The sequence below is a fragment of the Calliopsis andreniformis genome, chromosome 1 (genome assembly GCF_051401765.1).
Source record: "Calliopsis andreniformis isolate RMS-2024a chromosome 1, iyCalAndr_principal, whole genome shotgun sequence".
Classification (NCBI taxonomy): Eukaryota; Metazoa; Arthropoda; class Insecta; order Hymenoptera; family Andrenidae; genus Calliopsis; species Calliopsis andreniformis.
In genome coordinates, this window is record NC_135062.1 from 17742170 (window position 1) to 17768887 (window position 26718).

The 26718-nt window shown below is 35.5% G+C and overlaps 4 protein-coding genes and 1 long non-coding RNA gene across 15 annotated transcripts; 3 read left to right on the forward strand and 2 right to left on the reverse strand.

Annotated features, from left to right (window-relative positions):
- Positions 1 to 2330: 2330 nt before the first annotated feature.
- On the reverse strand, positions 2331 to 12228 carry Nadsyn (NAD synthetase). 3 transcript variants are annotated; one of them, XM_076382016.1, is made up of 13 exons: positions 12042 to 12228; positions 5587 to 5800; positions 5255 to 5510; positions 4989 to 5181; positions 4679 to 4919; positions 4344 to 4583; positions 4106 to 4221; positions 3733 to 4037; positions 3444 to 3652; positions 3152 to 3377; positions 2901 to 3077; positions 2727 to 2829; positions 2331 to 2490 (listed from the first exon to the last, which is right to left on the reverse strand). In XM_076382016.1, exons 2-13 carry the CDS (start codon positions 5730 to 5732, stop codon positions 2462 to 2464), a joined length of 2241 nt encoding a protein of 746 aa, XP_076238131.1. In that variant the 5' UTR covers positions 5733 to 5800; positions 12042 to 12228; the 3' UTR covers positions 2331 to 2461. The 3 variants fall into 3 exon arrangements, with proteins under 3 accessions (XP_076238131.1, XP_076238114.1, XP_076238122.1); XM_076381999.1 differs by having other exon boundaries at positions 11854 to 12228; XM_076382007.1 differs by lacking the exon at positions 12042 to 12228 and adding an exon at positions 11348 to 11797.
- LOC143181536 (cytosolic carboxypeptidase 2) lies at positions 6622 to 11303 on the forward strand. Its single transcript, XM_076381984.1, has 15 exons — positions 6622 to 6697; positions 6775 to 6992; positions 7136 to 7288; positions 7358 to 7650; positions 7735 to 7881; positions 7952 to 8063; positions 8125 to 8370; positions 8438 to 8770; positions 8838 to 9065; positions 9290 to 9381; positions 9452 to 9680; positions 9747 to 9849; positions 9925 to 10129; positions 10203 to 10445; positions 10521 to 11303. Exons 1-15 carry the CDS (start codon positions 6622 to 6624, stop codon positions 11101 to 11103), a joined length of 3261 nt encoding a protein of 1086 aa, XP_076238099.1. The 3' UTR covers positions 11104 to 11303.
- A 430-nt stretch (positions 12229 to 12658) lies between the features above and the next one.
- On the forward strand, positions 12659 to 18693 carry LOC143181528 (endoplasmic reticulum transmembrane helix translocase). Its single transcript, XM_076381972.1, has 19 exons — positions 12659 to 12677; positions 12755 to 13119; positions 13319 to 13584; positions 13687 to 13915; positions 13998 to 14151; positions 14283 to 14435; positions 14519 to 14701; positions 14778 to 14915; positions 14996 to 15116; positions 15286 to 15440; positions 15524 to 15699; positions 15767 to 16006; positions 16085 to 16300; positions 16374 to 16563; positions 16638 to 16892; positions 16969 to 17305; positions 17380 to 17551; positions 17626 to 17766; positions 17854 to 18693. Exons 2-19 carry the CDS (start codon positions 12853 to 12855, stop codon positions 17959 to 17961), a joined length of 3501 nt encoding a protein of 1166 aa, XP_076238087.1. The 5' UTR covers positions 12659 to 12677; positions 12755 to 12852; the 3' UTR covers positions 17962 to 18693.
- Positions 13607 to 21048, reverse strand: LOC143181569 (uncharacterized). Of its 6 annotated transcripts, XR_013002299.1 has the most exons (4): positions 20911 to 21048; positions 20516 to 20660; positions 19197 to 19216; positions 13811 to 13874 (listed from the first exon to the last, which is right to left on the reverse strand). It is a non-coding gene; the product is annotated as an uncharacterized LOC143181569 (long non-coding RNA). The 6 variants fall into 6 exon arrangements; XR_013002298.1 differs by lacking the exon at positions 19197 to 19216 and having other exon boundaries at positions 13607 to 13874; XR_013002305.1 differs by lacking the exons at positions 19197 to 19216; positions 20516 to 20660; positions 20911 to 21048 and adding exons at positions 14956 to 15430; positions 15539 to 15635 and having other exon boundaries at positions 13607 to 13874.
- On the forward strand, positions 19709 to 26500 carry LOC143181555 (sodium-coupled monocarboxylate transporter 1). 4 transcript variants are annotated; one of them, XM_076382032.1, is made up of 16 exons: positions 19709 to 20334; positions 20413 to 20564; positions 21898 to 22103; positions 22505 to 22664; positions 22739 to 22804; positions 23195 to 23246; positions 23316 to 23383; positions 24309 to 24460; positions 24536 to 24676; positions 24762 to 24986; positions 25066 to 25249; positions 25324 to 25410; positions 25485 to 25654; positions 25743 to 25901; positions 25972 to 26068; positions 26136 to 26500. In XM_076382032.1, exons 3-16 carry the CDS (start codon positions 21916 to 21918, stop codon positions 26169 to 26171), a joined length of 1785 nt encoding a protein of 594 aa, XP_076238147.1. In that variant the 5' UTR covers positions 19709 to 20334; positions 20413 to 20564; positions 21898 to 21915; the 3' UTR covers positions 26172 to 26500. The 4 variants fall into 4 exon arrangements, with proteins under 4 accessions (XP_076238147.1, XP_076238167.1, XP_076238158.1 ...); XM_076382052.1 differs by having other exon boundaries at positions 19709 to 19993; XM_076382043.1 differs by having other exon boundaries at positions 19709 to 20564.
- Positions 26501 to 26718: the final 218 nt, after the last annotated feature.

Sequence of the window (26718 nt, forward strand, 5' to 3'; positions counted from 1 at the left end):
CGATTAAAAAGTGTATATATGCAACATATATTTTATATTTATCCACATAATAGTAAGGTTTAATGAAGATTTAAATTTAAAAAACGTTTTAGTCTGTTAGCTTCATTTGATAGGAATAAAAAAAGAGGAAAGAGCCGTGTACTTACCAATACATACACTGACACAATGGGGTTTCGTGCAATTCTACGGTGGTAGGACATATTTTATAATTTGGCGCGATGTGTAGGTGAAAAATACGTAGGAAATTTGCGATACGATTTCGTCGTAAGATAAAAGATGGTTTGAGTAGTGTTTGGAGGCAGGGACTCGTGATTCCGTGAGTGTATGAACAAAATCCCGGTTACGAAACTAGACAATAGCAAAATCGTAATGGAAAATGAACAAAAGACGGGTATATACTTGTAGAAATGAATCGCGAGTACTTAACAAAGGCGCATCGTCGACTGTATCACAAGTTGTATTCTCGGTGTTCTTAGTAAGCGTTAATTATCAATTTCTTACGAGCTCTTTTTTTCTTTCGATTGCAGAAATGTTCGAGCTTTAGGTTAGAGCAATAAAAGGATAAAAAATGTCGAAATAAAAAAATTATCGTTGCGAAATATACGTACGATGCGCTTTTTCGAATACTGCTGACTAAGCCTCCAGTAAGCTTGCGATTAATGTAAATACATTCATATATTATTAGACATAGTTCTTAAACTATATTCGAGATCCTTTACGACTCTTCAGTGTAGGCAATGAATACGTCGCGTCGTGTTGGGACAACTGTACATAGTAAACTTTATTAGTCGGGTTGCACGAGAAAAAGCAGATAGTCTTATTCTGCAGATGTATGCAGATCAGTACCTTTGTTTTCTAATCGATAGTGTATAGTTAAACTTGTATAGTAATTGTAGGAGAAAGTGGACTTTATTTTCTCGTTTCCCTTGGCAATACTCAAGGACAATGGTACTCATCGCAATCTTGTTCTCACGTCGCGAATAATATTTTATTACTAATATTATATATAAATATATATATATTATATTATATTATTATTTCTATTATAATTATTTAATTTACGTTCAGTATTGTCTGAAACAGTAGTACTTAGATATTTTTATTATCATTTAATAGTACCGAATTCCCTCTATATATGTGTTATCGTTTACATCAATATTCACCAACAACTATTCATTTTGGGGCTTCGACCCGCCCGGACTTAATCACCCATTAGTACTATTACAATTATTAATATTATATAATTATCGATATTGTTATTGCTGCTCGATTAGTAATTCTGGTTATTGACTTTATTATTAATATATAAATAGATAGAGATATACATCTATAATTGTCGTTATTTGTCCTGAGGAACGACGCCTTTTTCTTTTGTGTCACAAAACGACAGAGTTGATAGGTAACTTCATGTGCGTCTCAATTTTTCGAGTGATTGTTATGTAAATGCGTTCAATGCGTAAGTACATGGGGTGCTGTATGTCTGAGAAGATAGCGTGTTTGTATGCCCGTTCAAATACCTATGTATACCGTGTCATTTATTTGGGAGATTTGAAAAATGTCTCGAGCAATCGTCCGGATATCGGTCCAGCCCTTGACCCGATCGTCATTTTTAATTGATACTAACCGTAAATAAAAAGCGTATACGCATTGTCTGTGTACGTACAAGTGGAAAAATAATAAAATTAATATTATGTGCACCCGTGCATTGACTCTTTTTACGTTTATATATTAATAGAGAGCTACTAATTTATTTGTTCATGTTTTAATAATTATTTAATAATCACTTATATCATGATCTTTTCTTTCATTCGAGTTAATTCCATTGCCTATAATTTAAAAATTCCTAAGACAAAAAATTACCATTGCGAAACCCAACCCTACCACCCCCTTAATTGTTTCCTGTTTCGAAATATATTCAAGCTCTTTTAAAAAATATATTTTTTGGTTTATTTTAAAATTTTTATTAATATGCAATTATAACAAATATAGATACACGTAAATGAAAAATATATGTGTGATTTAACTTCACGCTTCTCCATAAATACAATATTTATTTTCTCGTGGAATGCTCGATTTCTAATATCCACGTTGAGTTATAATAAGATACCATTGCCGATCGTGATTTGAGTAAACACTGTATATGTATATGAATAGGTACAACATTGAATTTCATATTTTATGATACTGCTCTTATATCTACTCATTCATTGCATTAATATAATACAATCTATGAGTTATTCAAATTTTTCTGATGACGGCGAATCTCTTGATGACGAGGTGTAAACGACTAAGCTTCCTCGACGTTCGATCGTTAATGGGAGATTCGTCGTCGATGAAACAGATCCGTCGTTGATATCCAAACACACGTTCAGTCAGCAAACTTTCGTGTTGATGAGCTCGCAAGGCTGCAATGTCAAAATGATAAGAGACACAGAGAGAGAGAGAGATGCTACTGCTACGGTTAAACTACTACTCCAGGATGTGTTTTATCTGCAACAGAGAATGATGCCGGTGTGACGATGATTCCTCGACGAGGGACGCGATGTGCATGGTGGGCTGATAATTCTAGAGGATGGTCGTGTGTCGGCGGCCTGCTCGACTCCGACTTTCCGACGATCAGTATTTTATTTGTTTTTCTCATCAGTGATCGCTGTATAGTGCTCGGTAAATGTTACTCGAGCCTGATCAGCGATAACGCTTGTTGTGTGTTGGTTTGATTTACTCACTACTGATCACAGAGCTGAACGGCATGTATCTGGGCTTCGTGGGCACCTTCGGCGTGTCCTTTCGACCCCTCGGTGACTTCTCCTCGTTGAGAAGATGTTTTACCTAAATAATCAAATATTATTCTTCGAATTTACTTTATGAGTTTGCTTATACTTTCTCAGATTTCAACTCACTTGTTCATCGATAGCATTAAATTGCCACTTCCATGTATGATTATACAGGAAAGGTCGATGATCAAATCGGTTATCATCGGGACTATAAGTTTCAGCGTGACAAGATGGTGTCAGGATCGTCATTTTATGACGATTTATAGCATAACATCTGTAAAAATGTTTCACCTTATCCGCTACCTGGAAAAAAATTCATATTTAAATTTTAAAAATTCATATTCAAATTTTTTCACAGTCTTTTTGGTCACACTTACTTCTTTCGGAGTACATTTATCCCACATGTGAACAAGTCTACAGAACATGGTAAAAGGGCCGGCACAATCTTGCTTCCGTAAACGTCCAAAAGTTCCAAGTTCTTTGTACGTCATACCCATATCTACTTCATCAAGTTGAGACAGTTGCCCTCCTTGAAGAGGCTCTAACTCCGCTGTTGGTGGCGCATCGAGAATACTATCCAAAGCTGCTATTCCATGTTTCTTTCTAAAAATATCTTTCTTAGAAAATACACCTGCTCACTGATAAAAGATATTTTATTTAAATGCTAACCTGAAATAACTGAGGAACGATTTTAAATCGTTTTTTGCGATGCCACCTATAGGGTTGATGTCAGCACTGCTACAGTCGTATTTCGTAAAATATCCTCGAAGGGCTTCATCGACATTGCTGCTTCCCAAAACAAGAAGACCACCTGGTCGTCCTCTAACCCATAACATTAGTTGGGCAAACAAGTAAGCAATTACCATTCTCAAGCGTGCCTTAAAGAGTCATTAAGAAACTAAATAAATTTCAGTACTTATAGACAAAAATAATAATTAGAAATATAAATATTATTAACTTGTATATTTTGCAATGCTAAATTTTCCCTGGGAGATCCTCCTTGGACTTTGAACCTTGGAGTTAGCTTAGTAACTTGCTGAAAGATGGTTAAAATAGCTGATACAGCAGCATCGATCACTATACTGTGATGATAAGACCCAATCTGATAAGCAAGCTCTGCAGCACGTGCTTTCGTCTCAACAGATGAGTTCTCTGTACCCATGTAGCATGTGACCAAAATAGTGTTGCACAGTTGTTTTGGATCTGTTGGAACATACTCGCAATCTCCAACAATTTTTCTTATGTCTGATAATACCTGTGTATCTGATTATAAACACTTCATTAGATATACTATTTTTGAATGCTTGAAAAATAATTTTAATTGCATCTACCTCCTTTGTTTATTGAATCTACAATCATGTCACACATAGAGTACACCATACATGCTGATGAAGCGGAGTCAACCCCACCGCTTAAGGGTAAAAAGAATCCACCTTGACATGAACGCCTTTTACAAAGTACAATACGTGTCAGTAAATAGATAAAGATAATATGTAAACAAAATGCATACAAACGTATTCTAACTACTCTTATCGAATAAGTAGCGTAAACTTTTTTTGAGCGGTAAACCTGAGATAGTCCCAGAGCCAGCAAGCAGGCGCCATCGAGATCTCTTCTTCTGCAGTATGATAAGTAAGTTTGCCCGTTATTTGCATGTGTTCATACGGGCCTAAATCAACATCGATCGGTCGATTAGGAGGGTTTGAAATCAAATTTTCGGAAGTGAGAGCAAAGTCTACTTTAACTCTTGGGTAACTTGACGACTTCGCAGCTAAGTGGGACCGTGACCGAATGTTATTTCTGTAACTCCTATTGAAGAAATTCTAAATTATTTAATATCTATTCTAGAGCAGACTTCGTTACTTGAAAAGAAGTCTAATGCAAATATGATTTCTAATACATACCTGATATCTTCCAAATCGAAGGTAGCCACAGTCACTTCGACATCATCGAGAGCAAACTGCTTGCCGCGATTCAAAATTTTCCCATTTAACGTAATAGTCGAACCTCCGTTAAAGTACACTCTAGACCCATCGCATCCCCTTAAGTTACTGAACATATAGCAACCTCCAGATTTGAACGAAGCAGATTTGACAAGGTCTACGGTGACGTATCCTTTCCGAAGTTCGAAGTAAGAGCCACTACCTTTGGAAGAAAATAATTTAATATGAAACAGGCATATGGAAAACAGGGGAGAATCATTTTTGTAATCACCATTTGCTATAATTTCGACTCCATCCAAACACATAGGAATGTGGTTGCTCATTGGGCTCCAGAGTTCTTCGCAAATTTCAAACCCGACACACGTGTCTCTCGTCGAAATAACAGCGTCACCAAATGGAACTATGGTCTGACTGGTTATCTGAGAGATCATCCTTGGCAGAAAGTAGTCCTCCACAGTACGTTCCTATGTACACAATATCATTTGAATGCATAGTTAAATTACTTGCACTCTGAATAAAAGGTACAATTAACGAAACCTTAGTCCATGCCGAGAACCATCTCGATTCCCTGTAATTGCCGTCTTCACACATTTGCATCTTGGGTCTGATGAGCAAAATCCGACGATTCAGGAAAGCTACTCTGCAATTATAGGTCACATTCTTATGCATCACTGGCATACCAATATCTATTAGCATGTCTTCTGCTACTGGCGACTTCAATATCATTGCAAGAACTTCCCAGCTGTGCAATAACGTGTCTGGTTCATAAAAGTGGTCCTCGCAACTGTAACCGCTAATAAAAATGCCAATACTTTAAGTATCGTTTGTCTAAACTAAAAATATGCAATACGTTTATTGCATCAATTTACCAAACTTCCAACTCCGGACCACTTCTATACGTAGCACCAGCATCTTTTGCTTCTTGAATACTCTGCAAAATTCTCCTGGAATTTCCTTCGAAGTCCATTGCCCATTGGTTTAACGTGCAAACAGCTACTGTCACTGTACGCCCCATTTTTGCAAACCTTTTTTTTTTGGTTCTAAATACTCTAATCAAAGAAAACCGCTAGAGCTGTGATTCACCTGCAATGAAACAAAGATATTGATACGTAAAGGACAATAGCAAACTCTTCAATTTCTTTTAGAGTAGTAAATCAGTTGCTGACAATGCAATGATCAATTCCCACGTATCAATTGAATTCATCCAAGGAGGGATTTCCTGCCGACGAAATAATGCATTCTATTCCCGAGTCTCGAGAACGTTGATTGATCAATAATTTTCAGAGGTAGGCAAAGGGGAAGAAATAAATCGTTTAACTGGTGAGTGAAGCTATGCGAGTCAATATCTGGGAAATCTAAAAGGAAGTCGTTATTTCCCGCAATTAAGATTTCTCTCAATTGAGTCTGACACTTTTTTTTTACAAATTGCTAAAGAAGAGCTATATTGAATATACAAACAGGCTGATACCGCTGCTATGTTAAACAAGGAGACATCTCGAAAGAGTAAAATCAATCGGGAAACTGTTTGTTACGAATACTTTGATATGGATATTGCTCGATGGAAGTACGATTAATCTTGAGGGCAACAAACAATCATGAAACTAACGGACTCCGCCCCCACTTCCCCGTTGTCAGGCAATCGACGGGGTAACTTTCAGAGATTGTTCGTTTTCCTCGAGGGCAAAGTCCCTGCTTGCAGTTCGCGCGGTACATCCGTCCAGGGACCACGGTGTTCTCTTTAAGCTACGACTCTACGTTGAAACAAGTTACTACAATGAAGAACACTATTGAGAATTGCATATAAAAGAAAATGTTCAACAAGACGAGACAACAATACTAAAAACTAGTGACTATGGCAATAACGAAAGAAAAGATGAAGTCATCGCGGATAAGGGATAGTAAAAATGACGGATGGTCTTTTGAGTTGCAGTAAAGTCAAAGAACTTCAAGCCATGTTATTTCCAGTTCAACCTATTCCTGGTATTCTTGCTTTCAGACTCGACGATTGTACCTTCTATTTTTTTTGTACCTAATAATTGTGGATTCATTGGCTACAGGCGGCGCGCTCGCAAATCTTCAAAAACTTCAAGAGTTGCAAGTGCTACAGCTAGGGCGATATGAAGCACAGCGACGTGAGACTGAACTTCCATTATTTTCTATACCATTTGGCATTAAAGGCGATCAGTCGAAGGAAACTCTACAAAGTGTACTAGACACTCATTGTACGATAGATGGGATCACTCAGGAGGCTGCTAGATGGCCCACTGAATGTCAAGTAAAAAGACCATCAAGTATATGCACCCTTAAAATCTCCTCTTCACCTCTGTCCTCCCAAGGAGAACTTGATACGCACGATTAAGAAAAGATGATACTGTTTCAATGATTTATTTCGAAGGAATTTCAAATTTGAAAATCCAGGTACTTCCAGAAAGAGTAAAACACATAGACTACAACCCAGCTGTCCCTGAGCCGTTCTACGTGCCATCCGGTAAGGAGCCAAGACCAAAACCATTAGGGGACGAATTTGGGACGGTGATTTTTCGCTATCACCCGATTGGTATCGCCAATTACGTGAGTCAACCGTCATTTTTTACCAATCAATATTTCTCTCTTCCACTGAATAAACCAAAGGGTCGATAGTTCAGCAGATCTTGCGTGGGCGGAAACACGGTTCTACCTCTGTCAGATTCAGTGAAGTTTGAATCTGAATCAAAAGAAGTGGACGATGTCCTTCTTGTAACCAGATCGTCCGAAACGGTGGACAACGCTGACCTGCAGTTTGAGTCCCGTTTCGAATCTGGGAATCTGTGCAAAGTGGTTAAAATCACAGACACGTATTATCAACTATACCTCAGAAAGGATCTTTATACGCAGAGACACACGCAGTGGTATTATTTCAGGATATCGAATACAAAGAGCAGGACGACATACAGGTGAAACTATATAGTATGAAAACTATCCTTTTGCGATTCAAACACGTTCGTAACTTTACGTAAAATGATTTCAACTACTTGCAGATTATCTATCGTCAACTTTTGCAAAGAGGAAAGTCTATATAACGATGGTCTCAGGCCACTGTTGTATTCAACTGAGGATGCTAAGAAAGGCGCAGTTGGTTGGAGGAGGTGTGGTGATAATATCGCTTACTACAAAAACGACTCATCGTACGTAAACTTAAATATTTTTATTCATAGAATCACGCTTACTAACTCAAGAAATTATTTGTGTTTCTAGAAACGATGAGGAGAAAGAAAAGTACACGTTAACGTTTAACGTGTCCTTTCCTCATGACAGAGATATCGTCTACTTGGCTCACTGTTATCCTTACACCTATACGGATCTACAGGTAAATATTTTCATAATTTTCCTGTTACTGTCGACTAAATTATTTCCATTAACATTGTTAGGAGTATCTCGGTAAACTTGTTGCCGATCCCGTGAAAACGAGATTCACAAAATTACGACTACTGTGTCGTACACTATCTGGAAACGGTGTCTACTATTTAACCATCACTGCTCCGACCTATGATGAGGAGGTCCGACGAAAAAGAGGCGTCGTTATAACGGCAAGAGTCCACCCTGGTGAGACACCTTCTAGCTGGACGATGAAAGGAATCATCGATTTTTTGACTGGGGAATCGGATCAAGCCAAAGTAAGTTGTACATTTTCAAATAAACTCTCGAATATAAAACTCTTCGAACGATATTTTAATGATACAGGCACTACGAGAAAGATTCGTGTTCAAATTGGTACCAATGTTAAATCCTGATGGCGTAATCGTCGGCAATAATCGGTGCTCATTATCGGGGAAAGATCTGAATAGGCAATATAGGACTGTCATGAGAGAAAGTTATCCATCAGTTTGGCACACAAAGCTGATGATTAGAAGACTGCTCGAAGAGTGCGGAGTAGCCATATACTGTGATCTACATGCTCATTCGAGGAAGCACAACATATTCGTGTATGGATGTGAGAAGAAGAAAGCTGGACCCCAGTCAAAACTCTCTGAGCAAGTGTTTCCATTGATGCTTCACAAGAACGCTGCTGACAAGGTGAGGAAAATTCACATTCCGGCTATTCTAAAAGATCGACCAAACCTTAAAGCCAATTGATTTGTAGTTTTCCTTCGAGAACTGCAAGTTCCATGTAGAGAAAGGCAAAGAGGGTACAGGAAGGGTGGTTGTCTGGTCAATGGGAGTACAGAATAGTTACACGATGGAGGCGTCGATGGGAGGATCGAGGATCGGCTCCAGATCGGGCACTCATTTCTCAACCCAGGATTACGAGCAAATTGGCAAAGTGTTTTGCGAAACTTTGTTGGATTTCTTCGATCAAGATCCCATTAAGGTACTATGTCCATTACAATATCGTGACGAGGCTTTCCTGTAACATCATTTCTTATCTCGCGATTCATTTATCCTAAAACAATTCGTTGCCCTGATTGGCGATTGGATCTGAATCTTGGTGAGCAAAATAACGACGTCTGGTCAATTTCAAGCACAACTACGAGTCTTTCTTTAAAAGCACCTAAAAATCACTTTTCGTTTAAGCAACACCGTTCAACTTAGAAGGAAAGACTTAGGAACAAGATCATAACCAGACTGACCAAAGAGGGTTCTAGCGCAGAGGAACCAACAAACATTGATTTAACCGACTACTCGAGGTACAGTAATACAAAGTTCATCGAGAATATCAATTCAATAGACTTGACTTTTAATTTCGTCTCTTTTTAGCGACGAAGGGGATACATCGGACAGCTCTGTCTCCGAAAAAGAAAGAACAGAGTACACAGAAGGAACGTGGAGCTGTGAAATAAGAGAGTCAACCGTTTCTCCGAAATATCTTTACGCACCCCCACCAACCCCTACCTTTCTTCCACTTCGAAGCTTTCAGCTGGCGAAGAAGAAGTGCAAGAAAGGGCTTACCAATAGCAAACTCTATTTCCAACGCAAAAAATTATTGGTAAGATAGTTATAAAGCAAGATATGTATTAATTGCTAGGATTTGTATCCTTGAATTTGTTGTTAGGCCAGGAAAACAGTGATGGACTTACCAACTACAAATCCTGGCAGCGATTTATATGACTTTGTAGATTGGCTGGAAGAAGGGCTAACAGGACTCGAGGATGAAGGTACCTTACAACTTCAAAAGCTATATTTGTGAGTCGAGTAACATTCCGCTCTCTTCCCTTTTCTTCTTCCAGCAGTTTCTTCAGCTAGAACTCGTGAGTACTGCAAAGGTGAAACTGCCCAGTCGGTGGAAACTAATAAAAAAAGAGAGAAGCTCACTGGTAACGATTTGGTCTTACCGGAAATTTTGAGGCCTCGTAGCGTGTCATTGAGCGAAAGTTTCAGCATAGACAGAGAAGAACGAAAGACAAACAAACGACCACACTGTCTTCACTTTGTCAGGTGGTAAAACGCTTTTAAAGAACTGATTGAAAGATTAATTTACGAATCAGCTGTCTTGTTCGAACATGTATAGGGCTTTAACGCATCGATCGCCAGTTCCTTTAAGGGACAAAGATATACGACTAAAACTCAGTTCTTTGCGACAACAAATATGGATGGGAGTTCCACTGAGTACTGAATATACTAGCGAGAAAATTGATGAAGAAAGAATCAGCGATAAGAGAATGGATCGCATATTTTCAAAGGGACCACTCAGCTGGGGAGTTTCCAGTATGGCACTACTTCAAAAGAAAATGGACAGCGATACTTTACTGAAGTCTATTGATTTTTTCCTCACCGATATTCGTTGATACTACTGGTAATCAACAATTTAAATAATTTTCGATTTCAGATCTTGCACAAAAAAGTTGCAGTCTCTTGAATACATCAACGCGAATAATGACTTAAATATCAACAAAATGCCAAACAACTGTAAACGTGGAAAAATATCACGTGCAAGGGAAGTCGGCCTAAAAGTGGAGGAACAAATTCACGATGCGGAACGAAAAACAAAAAAGAATCTTCACTTCAAGTGGCAGAAAATAGTAAATATAAGCTCGAAAGTCAAGGAAAAGTGCCACAGAAAAACTTCTTTCTTGACCATAAATTCGGATTCTTTAAAATTGGTTAGAACAGTTGAGATGCCGTCCAAATCCCAAACGAGGCAACACAGAATGGAATCTAGAAGAAAGTACAAACGTAACAATACCATTTGCTGCAATTCTAACATCGAAAAGGTTTCAGCCGTCGTAAAATCCCAGTCGCAATCTCGTATGCAACTACAACCATTGATTATTCCTTTGCGCGATAGTTTCTCGTCCGACAACGATTCGATTGATTCTCATAAACAAAGAATTTCGAAAAAAAAGCAGAAGAAAAAGAAGCAATCACATAAAAAACGCGCCAATAGCGCGAAACCACTGCACAATTATTAAACGATTTCATGCGCACGCTTCAAGCGGGAAGGTATCCTTGTGACCGTTATTTTATACTTCGCAATTCAAAATCAATGGAAGAATTATAGTAATCATTTTAAGGTATACTGAAATTATAGTTAATGTTTATTGGTAAACATAATAACAATATGTTTGACCTAAAAAAAAGCATTTCTAGATCCTTTTCTACCTCTGATCAAAACCTATACAATTTCATCCTATCTATCAACTGCTATCAACATACCTTTTCAATAATACGTAAAATACAATAAGAATTTCTTCTTACATCGCACAGACAACTTTTACCACGAACAATTCATTTGAGGACTACATGAACTGTTATATAACGGTATTTTACGAGATAACAAGATGCGCGCAGCAACAAAGTTTATCGGATAATTACTCAATCTACTCACGGTCGTTCAATAAGAATAAATGAAGGCAATTATGCAAACTTCTGTTCAGATATCGTTTGATTGAGCATTCTTTGCCTGACATGCGCAGAAATGCATCTTTCCCACGTGCTTTTCAGTTAGAAGTGACAAATCGTTCTTTTAATGAAAACATAACCTCACAAACTAAGAGAAAGATACCATCAGTAATGATTGCTGCCTGTATAATTTACTACATTCGCAATATACCAAATATTATATGTGCATTTCAATAAAGCATTTTATTTTACTAAAAAAGTAGTTTAAAAGAACATAAAACAAAACGATTGTAACTCAGAATATTGTTTGAATACATTACGTTCTACGTAGCACGATGATTCTTGACATAGTCTAAAACATGAAGCACTAATTATCGCAAATCACTATGAATTTATATACTTGTAAATTTGAATAAACTTTAACGTTCTAACAGCTATGCGTTATTGCAACAGCTGTTGTATCCTGACTGATCTTGACAAACTTCGTTACGACTATGTAGACTTTCACCTCGTTTAGTGTTGAACTTTAGTATCATCGATTTCAAATTTTCGAATATTTAAAAGTTTGACAAGTAATCATTTTTATTTTAAATTGCATGTTTGTACATTAAATAAATTACATCAATGAAATCAGTTAACACTTATCACTTTCGTATCACACCCAACTTTATCGATGTAGTTTAGAATAACTATAAAACTGTTAAAATTTCATTTGTTCTAAGTTACATTCAATATCTTAACTTCGATATTGTTATACAACGAAAAAATCGGACATATGCATCGACGAATTCATCGATAGGTCTATTTATTAACCTTGTTTTTGTGACGTCGTAGACTTTACCTACTAGTACCACCTAGTGTCAATGCGTTAAAGAACAGATGTGCAAATAATATCGCATTTAGACGTGATACGGACAAATAAATCCTACCTTCTTCAATTACTTTGAACGATTCTTCAAACTATATAAAAGAAACTAAAGTAAAATAAATGTATTTTAAAGAGGAAACATTTTGAAATTGAAAATGAAGGGGATGATGTAGTTGAATTTATTGCCGCAAGATGACATAACAGCGTTCTGTATAAAATTCATTTTTGTCCTATTACCGCAAATTAGTATACATACATGCAGAGCATCGAGGAAAGGTGCGAGAAAGAAGTAAAAATATTTCGGAGATTTTTCGTATGGTGTAGTTGTTACATGTATCATTTTTTTGAGGAAGTTTGTCAAGTTCCTGCTGTTCAACTTCATGTGAAGAGAACCTGAATTCATCGCACTAAAATCTATACGCCCCTGTTTCGTCGCATTGTGATCATAGGCATGGCGACTCTTGTTTCATCACGGGTTGACGATCTTGTTCAAGTTGTCACCCTTCATAATCCACGAAAACTACTATTTACGGGTTACATCTTACCATTTGTGATATTACATGTTGCATGGATTTATAACTGGATCTTCATTTATGGAATTGACGAATATTATGACGCGGGTTTAGTTGGTATCGCGGCTATCGGATTGTTTCAGATATTCATATGTTTGTGCTGCCAGTGGTCAGTGCATGTGCATACATTTTTAAATTGTAGCTCGGTAAGTTGACGACACATTCAATATATTAACAATTTCATCGATCAAATGATTTGCACGTGCGAGTTACCTCGTTCAATATGTTTTGTTAACGTGGCAACCATTCGAGTCGGCCTTCTGCTAGATTAGATCACATGACTGATTGGCGGGAACATTTAAATTGCAATTTTCACAGAAATGTTCAATGTTGTGATTTTTTCAGGAAGTAGATCCTTATGTCGCAAAAATAGCAAAAGTTGTCCCTACTCCCAACAATGGAAGTTCAGAACTGGTTAAGCTTCATCATTCAAATGAACAGGAACCATGGTTTATATTTCAAAAGACCAAATACATTTGGAACTCAAATACTAGATGCTTTGAAGGTCTTCATTTTCCACTGAATCATTCGGTTAAACATTATTGCGAATGGAAAGGATATTTAGATGAGAAGGAGATAACAGCAGCGGAGGAAAAGTATGGGAAGAATAAGTAAGTGTCTTTTTATCTAGCGTTACTGTGAATTTACTGTAGAATTTACTGTCATTATATAAGTTCTTGTATTACATATAATTATTTATTGCTTTTACACAGATTGGATATGGTTGTACCTGAATTCAGAGAATTATTTAAAGAAAGGGCCATTGCACCATTTTTTGTTTTTCAAGTGTTTTGTGTGGCATTATGGTGTTTAGATAAATATTGGTACTATAGTATTTTCACACTTATCATGTTGATTATGTTTGAATGCACACTTGTTCAACAGCAATTGCGAAATATGGCTGAAATCAGAAAAATGGGAAATAAGCCATACATGATAATGGTTAGTGCACATTATATGCATGTATATTTTATTAGAAATACTTTTATTAGAAATACTTCGAATAAAATTATTCTTGTGACAGGTTTACAGAAACAGACGGTGGAGATCCATGTTTACAGATCAATTGATTCCTGGTGATATTGTATCGATAACAAGATCTCAGAACGATAGTTTAGTACCATGCGATATGTTACTCTTACGAGGACCTTGTGTAGTAGATGAAAGCATGCTAACAGGTGATTAACTAAGGCTAAAAAGATGCAGCACATGATTAACCCTTAGCTACAGATGTGTAACTCACCTCTGAAACTAATGGTCTATAGTCAAGGGTTGAATCTTTTTACATAATTTAATTGCAAATATTTAGGAGAGTCAGTTCCACAAATGAAAGAGCCAATAGAGGACATTGATGGAAATAGACAGTTAGATATTGAAGGTGATGATAAACTGCATGTACTGTTTGGAGGCACAAAAGTTGTACAACATACACCACCTAGTAAAAATGTGTCTGGCCTTAAAGGTATTTATTTATTTATTTGTGTATGTTCGTAAAATTCAGTTTATCTGCATATATGCATGTATTTAGCATGCTTAAAATTTCAGCTACTGATAACGGTTGCGTGGCCTATGTATTACGTACTGGATTTTCAACATCACAGGGTAAACTTTTGAGGACAATACTCTTTGGAGTCAAGCGTGTGACAGCCACTAATTTAGAAACGTTTGGCTTTATATTATTCTTGTTAGTTTTCGCGATTGCTGCAGCAACGTACGTATGGATTAAAGGTATATAATGTTAACATAAATCCTTAACAGTGTATAGTTCAATCTTTCACACAAATAATAAGTTACTCATTTCCAGGATGTGAGGATCCTATGAGAAATAGATATAAATTATTTTTGGAATGTACACTTATACTAACATCTGTTGTTCCACCAGAATTGCCTATTGAATTATCACTAGCTGTCAATACGTCTTTATTGGCCCTCTCGAAATTAGGTAATTAATGAATAGAATAAAATAATTATTAGTTGTGTACCTACTATGAATTGAGACAATGTCGCATTTCTTTTCCACAGGCGTATTTTGCACCGAACCTTTTAGAATTCCATTTGCTGGAAAAGTTGAAATTTGTTGTTTCGATAAAACTGGTACTTTAACAAGCGATAACCTGGTTGTCGAGGGTATAGCGGGAATCGAGTAAGAATCTTAAAATTATTTTTAACTTTTGGAAGGCGGACCTATATAAAACGAAAATGGGCCATTTCTGGTCCCGGTTCTCGAATGATTCATGTTCGTCCTGCGAGAGTTGAATTAATAAGAAACTATGCATATGTGTACATATAAAAATACTTGTTAACTTTTAAAGGGGGAGACCAGATGTTATACAACTTTCTGATGCGCCATTAGAAAGTATACAAGTACTTGCGACGTGCCATTCTCTTGTACAGTTAGATGATGGAATTGTTGGAGATCCCCTTGAAAAAGCTACACTGAAAGCTATTAATTGGAGTCTGACAAAAAGTATACTTATATTATTATCTAATTATAATTTAGAAACTTCAGTTTTGAATAGTATAGTAATTATAATACTAATTTGACATTAGATGATTCTATGATACCTAGAAAAGGTCAATCTCCAGTTTTGAGGATAGTACAAAGACACCACTTCTCATCTGCATTGAAACGAATGTCAGTTGTGGCTGGGTATACAATGCCTGGATCATCGGAAATTAATTACATAACTACTGTAAAAGGAGCACCTGAGATCATTAAAAACATGGTGAGTATTAAAACGAAAATCTTAATTTATTTTATTGTTATAGTATATTTATCATTGCCTTTTTTAGCTATCATCAATACCAGAGAATTATGAATCTACTTACTTGTCACTCTCTCGTCGCGGAGCAAGAGTATTAGCTTTGGGCTATCGAAAACTCCCTGGACCTTTATCAGCTCAAGATTTACGAGAACTAACGCGAGAAGATCTAGAAAAGAATCTCACCTTTGCTGGATTCGTAATCATAAGTTGTCCGCTCAAACCCGACTCTAAGGCTGTTATTAGAGAAATCTTGAATGCTTCGCATTCAGTAATTATTTCACTATTTAATCTTATTTTTAATTATTTTCATTACATATTTGAGAATTATCTTACACTGTTTTCACAGGTCGTTATGATTACTGGTGATAATCCCTTAACAGCTTGCCATGTCAGTCGCGAGTTACACTTTACAAAGAAATCAGTTACACTTATACTGACTATGTTTAATGGAGAATGGATATGGGAAAGTGTAGACAGAAAGATAAACTTACATTTGTCAATGAAAAATGTCACTCGGGGCAACGAAATTTGGCGTGAATATTCTCTCTGTGTAACAGGAGAGGTAAATTTATAATATTTATGATCTACCCATTTAAGTTAGAATTCATTTACAATTTGTATTATATAATTTGCAGGGTTTAACATATTTAAAAGAAAATGACCGAGATCTTCTTCGTAAATTATTACCTCACATTGTGATATTTGCAAGGTGTGAACCAAAACAAAAAGAGTTTATAATTGTTTCTCTACAAAACTTAGGTTATACAACACTAATGTGTGGAGATGGTACTAATGACGTTGGTGCATTGAAGCATGCTCAAGTGGGTCAGTTGAAAATTACAAGTTATAAGTATTTCTTCTAATTAAGATCATACATACTAATTAATTAGTTTTGTTAGGAGTCGCAATCCTTTCTAGTCCACCTGAAAGAATGTCTACAGATAAACACGATAACGTAAAAAACGAAAGCATGATTTCAAACTCAGTAATAGGTAATGGTCCAAGAATGAATTCAAGAACATCTGCTAGTGCTAGAGTAAGAATACAGAAGATATTAAAAGAACTCGAGGCACAAGAACAATCTGTTATTGTAAAGCTCGGTGATGCTTCAATTGCTGCACCTTTCACTAGTAAAATGTCTTCGATTCAATGCAGTAAGTTTTTCTTTATATGGACAATTAAAATGATCAGAATATACTATGGTATTTCAACCATTGTGTTTCATTACAGTATGCCATGTTATTAAGCAAGGACGTTGTACTTTAGTTACTACGTTACAAATGTTTAAGATTTTAGCACTTAATGCGTTAGGACTCGCATATAGTCAGTCTGTTCTCTATTTAGACGGAATAAAGTTCAGCGATGCGCAAGCTACATTGCAAGGTGTACTTTTAGCTTCTTGCTTTTTGTTCATATCAAGATCAAAGCCATTAAAAACATTATCTAAACAAAGACCTCTACCCAATATATTCAATTTATATACAATAGCAACTGTATTGCTTCAATTTGCTATACATTTCTTTTCTCTTGTATATTTAGTAAAAGAAGCAACATTATTATCTCCAAGGTAAGAAGCAAATCTGAATAAATTCATGTATATATTTGTATATATTGTAAATTAATTTTTTTCAATTTAACAAGGAGTGAAAAATTAGCAGCTATACTAGTTCCCAATAGTTCAGTCAGTCAGAATATAACATCTAATACAAATCTTGGCGATGAAAGTGAACAGTTCGAAGCAAATTTGATAAACAGTACAGTTTACATTATTGCTATGGCAATGCAAGTCTCCACATTTGCAATTAATTATAGGGTAAGTTATAAACCTATGCGATATCTATTAAGAAAATGCTATATACTCTTATTTCATACATTTTTATAACACAGGGTCACCCATATATGGAGAGTTTATTACAAAATAAATCCTTACTGTACAGTCTTATAGGTAGTGCTGCAGTTATACTGGGATTATGTGGATTTTTTCCTATCTTAGCAGCAGAATTTGAAATTGTAGAATTTCCAAGTGATGTAAGTAATTGTGAATGTAATATTATATCAATGAAATTTATACACATAACTTCGTATATGTTAATACACAATATTTTCTATTTATAGTTTCGTACACTTTTAATTCAAATACTCGTAGCGGACTATATTCTTGCATATATAGTTGACAGAACTTGTTTATGGCTTTTTGGAGAAGGACGACATCAAAAGCTGTGATTAGAACGCAATTTCTATATTTCTTCTCCACATTCACAGATACGTGAAACGTTCAGCATACAAATTTTATTCTTGTTTGTTTCACAAGGTGTAAATCGTTTATACATATGATTTCCTTCTTTCTAAATATGTCATTAAATTTCCATGTAAAACATTACTTTTGGGAAGACTGACTAGCATCATGGAAAAGTCATTACTTAAATAAAGATTTTGTTGACTATACTAAATTAACAGTACATATTGTATTTACTACAGAAGTTAATAATGATTCTTTGTGGAACAAATTAGTTGAAAAAAAAGAATAAAACAGAAGTTCATAGAGATATATATGTATGAGTATGTTGTGTGAATATATTAATAAATGTAAGTAGTACTATACAAAGTGAAATAGAATGAGTATGCGATGTGTGTATGTACAGAAAGAAAATAATTACGTCATTTCAGTATATTTGTGTTCTGCGACTTCAGCTTACTATGAAAGATATAATGATTTCTGTTATGTTATAAAATAATTAGCATTTTATAAATCATTCCATTTAAGAAGAAATCGTTATATTGTGACTGAAATTTAGCACAATTAGTATTTCTTTACAAATAACAATCAATGAATATAAATTCATGCCAAATACAATTGCATTTGAATTGATTCAAGAAGTAAATGTAAGTTAAATTTGACATAATGAATAATAAGAAACGAATTTATAATTACATTTAATACTGGAGATGCAATTAGACCAGAAATATTTACAGTACTTGTAAATTTTCATACATTTATTCATTTTTCCCAGTGTGGTCATAATGAAAAATCAAACTCGTGCTTTTGATATAAATATTATAAATTTTTAAAGTAATATTATTACTTAAATATAGTTACAGTTTATTAAAAACGTCGCATGAATTTTTTTTAACTGAATATTCTATTTGATAAAAGTTCACTATATGAACGAAGTTATATAAAAACTAAATTTTGTACGTACATTCCATATATTCTATAAAGATACTTCTTAAATTATGGAACGTTAAATTTCAGGTGTAGTATAGGTTGTATATTTATTTTATACATTATGTATTTATATATTATGTGTAATGTTAAATTGTTTAACTTAAATAAGATTTATAACATTCCATTTCAATTATTTATAACCTTCACATTTTCTATGCACTGTTTCGTTTTTTGAGTGGATTGTAGCTTTTGCATTATACATGCAGTAATAAAAGATTGTGTTAACACTTACCTTTTTTTAGAAGAAATACTCTGAAAAAGAGTTAACTGTACATTATCATTTTACAAACACATATGTACTTGTAATTCTCTAGAATTATTAAAGATAAAATAATTTGTTTGAAATATTACATTATGCTTTTTCATGAATTTACCCTAATTTTGATCTATGATCTTTAGAAGTAAGCAATCAAACTGAATACTACAGTTGTGAAGTTATCATTTGAATTTGATATGATAAAAGTAATTTATACGCATTAATTGCACTACAATTGCATCTTACAAAGTGTCATTATATTCTTAACTATTCTAAACGGTTTCAGTTTAGTTGTCGATTTAATATTTTAATGAGCAGAATCTTCACTTGTGTGTACAGAATGCTTCTCGTAGTTAGCAAATACGTAATAGTTAATTGTCATGTGACAGCTGATTGGGTAAATTACTGTTTAAATTTTGCTTATTGCTTGAATCGAACTGAAGGAGATAGATCTAAATTGAGGAAACCGGTTCGTCATTGCCGAGTCTCGACTTTACGACAGTCTGTCGTTGATCACGGTAGACTGTTGTTCGTGACGTTTTCCCCTCCGTTCGGCTACACTGATTTGTGTTTCTGTTGTTATTTCCTACTTTTTAAAAATATTTTGATCGTGCGTCATTCGTACGTTAGAACCCGATACTTTCAGAATGTCGTGGTAGTTTCACGTTACTCTCGCCTTAACTGCCGTTATATTGTGACCTCGTGAAAATTAAGATCCGTTCAATCGTTTGATCGATAGTTTTCAAGTTTTATTTTGCTCTATTAATTGATGTGTAAGTGCATTTGGTTAAGAACTAGACAACAATTAAAGGATTGTGTCGAATAAATTGTCTTTAACGGAATGTTATGCAATTAAATAAATGTCAAGTGTAAAAAAAACGATTTTGTATTTTTCTAAACGGTTTTTATATTTGACAAATGTAATATTTCAAGTAATTATATGTACGTGCTGATTCACGTCACGTTGCTGTACTCAATTCTTCTCTTTCTCAAAGTAATGTTTATACCTCTCTTTCACTTCATTTGAACAAATTCAAATTGCGGTAGCTTTTTTGTTGAATTTCTGGTGAAAGAAAGATTATCTGCACACGCACTACCTTGCATAAGAAAGAACGTATGTAGCATGTTTTACGAAAAATGAAAGAAAATAAGGTATAAACGAATTACTTTTTAAAAGTGAATTGCTTTGCAGACAATATTCGGTTAAATTACGAGTTGTAAAGTAAGAAATTCGTCGAAATAAAAGGAGGGAGGAAAATAGAAACGATGGTACACGTATAATTGGAGAAAATTACCTGTCTCGATATCCTTACCAATCGTCAATCAAGATCATAGAGATTCCAGGTAGGAATACCGTTAGAAGTACTCGGAAAAACATTTGAAAATATTCTCGTTTGATGACTCGGTGTAGACAGGCCAAAGAATGGATGTGCAATATGACTGCAACGAGTCTTTCTTAATTTCTAAATATATATAATGCTATTTATAAAATCAAATGACTTATAAGTCTTTAGCAACAGTCGGTATTTACTCTATTGATAATGGGCCATTCAGTTATCCTTTACGTATATATTTTTCTTTCATTATTATCAAGAATTAAATTTAGTTAAATTAAAAAAATGTTCTAGGATACGGAATGGTATCATCGGTGGAGGATAAAAGTATTCCTTTTACAGGAAAAGAACCTCACCTCTCGTGCATGGACTTCATGCGATCTTTTTGCGTTGCAGTGGTATTGTAATCATTGTTCGAATTTCTCGAACGGTCTATCATTAAATACTTTTATGTCTTTCACTTTGCTTTTTATTTAACGATCCATTGACCCGTGATCATTCGTACTGTCCGGTGAATGGTGCATTCATTCGACTTCCGTGAAATATAATTTTCTGCACAGTGCTGACATCTGTGAGAACATAAATAGAACCAGCACAACGCGCCAAATTTAATTATTTAATTATTAGACTAATATTTCATTATCGTAAATAATCAGTAGATCTTGTTTTTTTTCTTATGCTAATTCCGTCTGTAATTAACACAGATGATTACTTGACAAATTGGAAATTGCTTTTAAGAATAGCTCTTCTGGGCTATAACACAATGAAACAAACAATATTTAATTTTTAGTGATAATGCATTGTGAATGATCCGAATTATCACTGAAAAATTCGTTTAAATATACAATTTCATTGTTCTTTTTACATAATGATCTGTGTTTTGCCATGTTCACGAAGTGTAACGTTTATGAAGCTAACAAGCTTTATTGGAACACTCATAGCTGCAAACTGTATTAGGGTCATATGTCAAGTAATAGTCAGATGTGTATATATGTGTATTAGACGTCGTAGACATTTACTGAAAAATTGAAAAACTTTTTGTTTAAGGAATAGACTACAAGTTTCATTGCGCATCGTAACATTAACTACTCATTTTATGTTTCTCCTTAGCTTTGATTTCATCATCTAGTAAAACTATGAATGTTATCTTTACAACCTCGCGTAGTTCAATAAATGTGTGAAGTAATCAAAGTAAAAAGTAAATTTTTGTTACTGATCCATTATGCGTATCATCGTAAAAAGGCTATTGAGCTTTCGCCCAAGTTACTTGACTTCCATTATCGCTATTATCGGTGTTATCAAGCGAATCTGGCTTCACAAATCAGATTTCTGTTCGCTTGCAGCTTCTCTGGAGTTAGGAAATGGAGGAAACACAGGAGAGAGGATACTTTCATTGGGCAGATTGGCTGGTATTCGGGTTGATGCTCGCCGTATCTGCTGCCGCTGGATTATGGCATTACAGAAAAGCGCAGAAGTCGAGCACGGAGGATTATCTTCTTGGTGGAAGGAGCTTGGGCCTCTTTCCCGTTTCCGCTTCTCTCATTGCTAGGTATTCCATTTGATCTTTTTATTGTTAGCGAATTAAATCGGTACTCTTTCCTTCATGGTTCTCTAATTTTTTCAAAGATTTTTCATGCACACTTTACTCGCACAGTTCAGGGAAATCAAATTCGAATTTTGTTTTCTTAGTGATGGAAAATGAAATTGAAAAAGTTAAACGTAAATGGGCTAAACTCTTCGATCTGACTTTACTCTCATTTAAACGAAGATGACGATGAGTTTAGACTGAACTTTGCCCACTTGACTTTTAATATGAGTCACGCTGCAAAAACAGTTTAAGTTAGAGACTGTGAATTTTTTTGTCGTTGAAAACAGTTTAAAGAAAAGGGAAATATTTTTCTTTATATTAAACGTACTAATAATTAAAGTGTTTCACGACTATAATTGTAGTTTCATATCTGGTGTAACGATTCTTGGAACGCCGTCTGAAATCTACAATTTTGGAACACAATATTGGATCACAATTATTTCTATACTATTTTCGGGATTAGTAGTAGCCATCGTCTACGCTCCCGTCTTCGTTGATCTGGGACTTAATTCTGTCTACGAGGTATTATAAACAATTTACAGTTTTCTTGTACCTATACTGTAAGAACTGCTTTTTTAATAGAAACACTGTTTCAGTATCTAGAAATAAGATTCAATCGAGGTGTAAGGACCCTCGTGTCTCTTATCTTCGTCATTGATGTGGTAAGTTTACAACAAAAGGCAACGAACTTTTATCTAGATCTCAAGAAACACAAAGTTCGCAACATATGATGGTAAACACGTTAAGAACTTTGGAAAAAGTAATTCATCAGTGATTGTACTTCGGAGGGGTTCATTTAGAACGATGCCGTGTCACGCTACCTAACACAACGGAAATACGCAACTTTAATCTGTACCGTTTATCGAAATTCTCAATTGAAGTTTAACATTAAATAGATTTATTGTAACAACTTACATGCGCGTATAATTATTAATCAAGATAGTACGGCTTTTATTGTAAGGCTTGTTCGATGGAAAATTTTCTTTGAGTATTGTGGATGGCCATATTTAATCGGATGTTGCGTTAATGGTTTTGTAATAAACTAATTCTAGGTCCTTTATCAATCTATCGTGGTCTACGTTCCAGCGTTAGCGCTAAATCAAGGTATTATCCGACGATATTATTCATAGAATATCAACTGAGCACTATGAAAACCTCTGTGATTAATTACAGTGAGCGGCATCGATGTGCATTTAATCGGACTCATAGTGTGCCTCGTATGCGTGTTCTACACCGTTCTGGTAAGCTTAAGCTCAAAAATGTTTAATATATGTAATCTGTCGATCAATACCGAACAAAAGTAGTTTTATTATTATGTCACTTTGTCAGCTACTCATTTGATCACTTCATGAACTGTGTGTCTCTTAAGATTCCTACTCTTCTCTTGCTTCTTTATATCACCTCAATTTACAGTTAGTTTAATTTACGCCGACATATAGAAGAATGTGTACCTACGTAGGTACGTACAGGTATGTATTGTGGGCGTAATCAAAGCGTTAAACGCGTGTCATTAGGAACGTCCGTAGTGTTCAGCGATCGTGACGAGGCGTATACATTGTCGGTGGTGAAGGGGTTAACAAGACGTATCAACGATGAAATATATAGAAAGGGGAGGGAGGGTTAAGTCGAGCAGCGCGTTAGGTGTATGCGAGCTAATTTTCCAAGGACCCTCGTTCAGCGAATTCTCCTGGGGATAGCTGAAGTTCCTCGGGGTGGCGGGCAAGCTCGTAGGAAACAATTTTCGCTGGACAATGCCGCGAAGAATCTCTCACGCGGACCCGGCTACTGGAAATGTTTATGGACGGAAACTGAAAGCTCGACAATGGCCCGCCGGAAACAATGGCGTGGAGCACGTCGAGTGCTCGTTCCCGTAGTAGCAGATCACAAAGCCACCGGCGAAATGATTAATCGCATGCTCGCACGCCTGTAATTATTCAAGCAATTTGTTGTAGCCTCCGAATTAATGAAAATTTATAGCGGCTCAGTGACTCTTTGGAAATTTGTTTATTATCGGTCTTGGGTATCTTGTATCCTCTCTTCTTGAACGCTTAACGATCTTGTCGCGTTCGCTTGTTTTTCAACTCCGTCAGAAGCTATTTTAGAAACTGATTGTTCGTCTTATAGCAAGGAAGCGTAGCTTCAATTAAGAAAACATTTCGTTTTTAGGGTGGGATCAAAGCAGTAGTTTGGACGGATGCATTACAGGTTGGAGTCATGATCGTCGGAGTCTTAACAGTTAGCATATTAGGCACTTATCAACTTGGGGTCAAGGAAATATGGAATGAAGCAGTGAAAGCTGATCGAATTGAGTTTTTAAAGTAAACAGTATTTCTTGCTATTTTCAAGGCAACTTCTCTGTATTATTGATAATTAAGTTTCAGTTTTTTATGCAGCTTTGATCCATCCCCTTACACTAGACATACAGTATGGTCGGTGTTGATTGGTTCCTGGTTGTACAGTACCGCTTACATAGCTGTGAATCAAACCATGGTACAGCGTTACAAAGCGCTGAAAGATTTGACCACGTCCAAACTGTAAGTGAGTAAACAAGGATTAATTACAATAGATAATTGGATTAATTACAATAGATAATCGATGATTTATCGTGCCTGATTTCAGATCCTTAGCGATCTTTACTATCAGTATTATGTTATTTATATCATTGTGCTGCTGGTGCGGTCTTGTCCTTATAGCCTGGTGGTCTCCGCCAAACTGCGATCCCAGAGCTACAGGTCTGATCACAGCCGATGATCAGTTGTTACCTGCTTATGTTATGGAAATCGCAGGTCACTTACATGGAGTGCCAGGTCTTTTCATCGCTGCGATTTTTGGAGCTGCTCTTAGGTATTAACTTTATATCATTAAAAAACTATTTCAGTAATAAAAGTGTTTTATTTGTTGTATACTTATTATTTGGTTCCAGCTCTCTTTCAGTGGGATTCAATTCAACTGCCGTCGTTGTATTAGAAGATTTTGTAAAGGGTTTATTTGGCATAAACTTAAGCGATCGAGTTTCCTTTTTATTCGTAAAAGTTTTAGTAATCTGTCTCGGCTTGATAGCTCTAGGATTATTGTATTTGGTTGAAAAATTGGGGGGAGTTCTAGTTGTGAGTATTTTTCTAGTTTCATTCTTTTACAGACTAAATATTTTGCAAATTGTCCACGCATTGTTTTGTTTTAGATAACCGGAAGTCTAGCTGCGATTGCTGCAGGTACTTCCTTTGGAGTGTTCACACTAGGTATGCTCTTTCCATGGACAAACTCGAAGGTAAATCGTTTGTTGTTTTCCCTTACGTTCATTTTTGATTGATAAAGTAACTAGTTTTTTCTTTTATTAAAAAGGGAGCATTTGTGGGTGCTATAGTAGGATTTCTGATCGCTGGCTGGGCAAGTTTAGGTGCAAATTGGTCCATTGGTGCCGGGCTACTGGTTCCTAAGAAACTTCCGGTGCCTCTTTCCCATTGCCCGGTTAATATCTCCGAAAGTTTCCTCAAGCAATTTGATCGTCCAAAGTAAGTCGATTCTAATCCTGATCGTGAGTATAATCATTAAGTTTTTCATAATCAATTAGATCGAATTAAGGATAACATTTCTTTTTAGCGAAGAAAATGTATTCCCCCTTTATCGATTATCGTACCATTGGTTCACCGGTTTGGGTACTATAATTGTACTCGTTGTAGGCAATTTCATTAGTTGGTGGACAGGTCCTGTAGATCCTTCTACCATTGACAAGAGATTGCTCTCTCCAGTGATTCACTCGTAAGCTTACGTTGAGATTAATTCCTATTGCACAATGAAAGCAAGTATTACAGTCTTTAGTACATTTTAGGTTGTTGCCAAAACCAAAAGGTCAGAATGACACTAATGTGGAAACTACATCTAGGCCCACGACGAGCCTTTTACTGACTGATTTGAAAAAGAAACGAGCAAGTATTCTGATACTGAATACGTGGAGTTAATTTCAACTTGAGTAATTTGTTTTATTTGTTTCAGAGAAGTCAAAATTTCCCCAATGGTATCGGAACGTAAGGAAATCGAAATCGAATATGTGGCAAAAGCTTCAACCAACAAATTGGATCATGTTGCATCAAATACTGCTTTATATTGCTCAACTTTAACTTTGGAAAGTTAATCTCGAACCTTCGATATTCATTTCCTTTTACGGGTACTTAGATAAAAGTACATATTTTTATAGACGATTGTATACGAATTCCATTCATCAGCAGTTTTATACATGTAACAATAGGTTAGCCGTGATTTCATGAATAGTATTATATACATATATGAACAAAAACAATTGTTACTTCAAGTATTTCCACATATCTTTACAATTTTTAGAAGAAATACATCTTTGTTTTATTAAATTGTATTAATTACTTATTCCACAGTACTATCTCTACCCTGCTCAAAGTTCTGTAAATAATTTGAACAACTATGGTACACTACCAAACGTATGAAACTGTATAGAGGAATCGGTGAAGTACAGGGACAGGTTTCGGCGTTTCTATCAGTCAGCTGACTCCATTTGTTCTTCTTGGCGAGTTCTCTAACTGAGTTTATTCGGTTTTCAAGCTTT

What these genes read in the sequence shown, in the direction of transcription:
- LOC143181536 (XM_076381984.1), top strand. Translation starts at nt 6,622, where the DNA reads ATGACGGATGGTCTTTTGAGTTGCAGTAAAGTCAAAGAACTTCAAGCC. An exon ending in GATGGCCCACTGAATGTCAA is followed by an intron (nt 6,993 to 7,135) that starts GTAAAAAGACCA and finishes TTGAAAATCCAG; the next exon opens with GTACTTCCAGAAAGAGTAAA. An exon ending in GATTTAACCGACTACTCGAG is followed by an intron (nt 9,382 to 9,451) that starts GTACAGTAATAC and finishes GTCTCTTTTTAG; the next exon opens with CGACGAAGGGGATACATCGG.
- LOC143181555 (XM_076382043.1), top strand. Translation starts at nt 21,916, where the DNA reads ATGGAGGAAACACAGGAGAGAGGATACTTTCATTGGGCAGATTGGCTG. An exon ending in GACTTAATTCTGTCTACGAG is followed by an intron (nt 22,665 to 22,738) that starts GTATTATAAACA and finishes ACACTGTTTCAG; the next exon opens with TATCTAGAAATAAGATTCAA. An exon ending in AGCGTTAGCGCTAAATCAAG is followed by an intron (nt 23,247 to 23,315) that starts GTATTATCCGAC and finishes GATTAATTACAG; the next exon opens with TGAGCGGCATCGATGTGCAT.
- Nadsyn (XM_076382016.1), bottom strand. Translation starts at nt 5,732, where the DNA reads ATGGGGCGTACAGTGACAGTAGCTGTTTGCACGTTAAACCAATGGGCA. An exon ending in GGTTCTCGGCATGGACTAAG is followed by an intron (nt 5,182 to 5,254) that starts GTTTCGTTAATT and finishes TTGTGTACATAG; the next exon opens with GAACGTACTGTGGAGGACTA. An exon ending in TGGCTCTGGGACTATCTCAG is followed by an intron (nt 4,222 to 4,343) that starts GTTTACCGCTCA and finishes ACTTTGTAAAAG; the next exon opens with GCGTTCATGTCAAGGTGGAT.
- LOC143181528 (XM_076381972.1), top strand. Translation starts at nt 12,853, where the DNA reads ATGGCGACTCTTGTTTCATCACGGGTTGACGATCTTGTTCAAGTTGTC. An exon ending in AAATGTGTCTGGCCTTAAAG is followed by an intron (nt 14,436 to 14,518) that starts GTATTTATTTAT and finishes TTAAAATTTCAG; the next exon opens with CTACTGATAACGGTTGCGTG. An exon ending in AACGTACGTATGGATTAAAG is followed by an intron (nt 14,702 to 14,777) that starts GTATATAATGTT and finishes ACTCATTTCCAG; the next exon opens with GATGTGAGGATCCTATGAGA.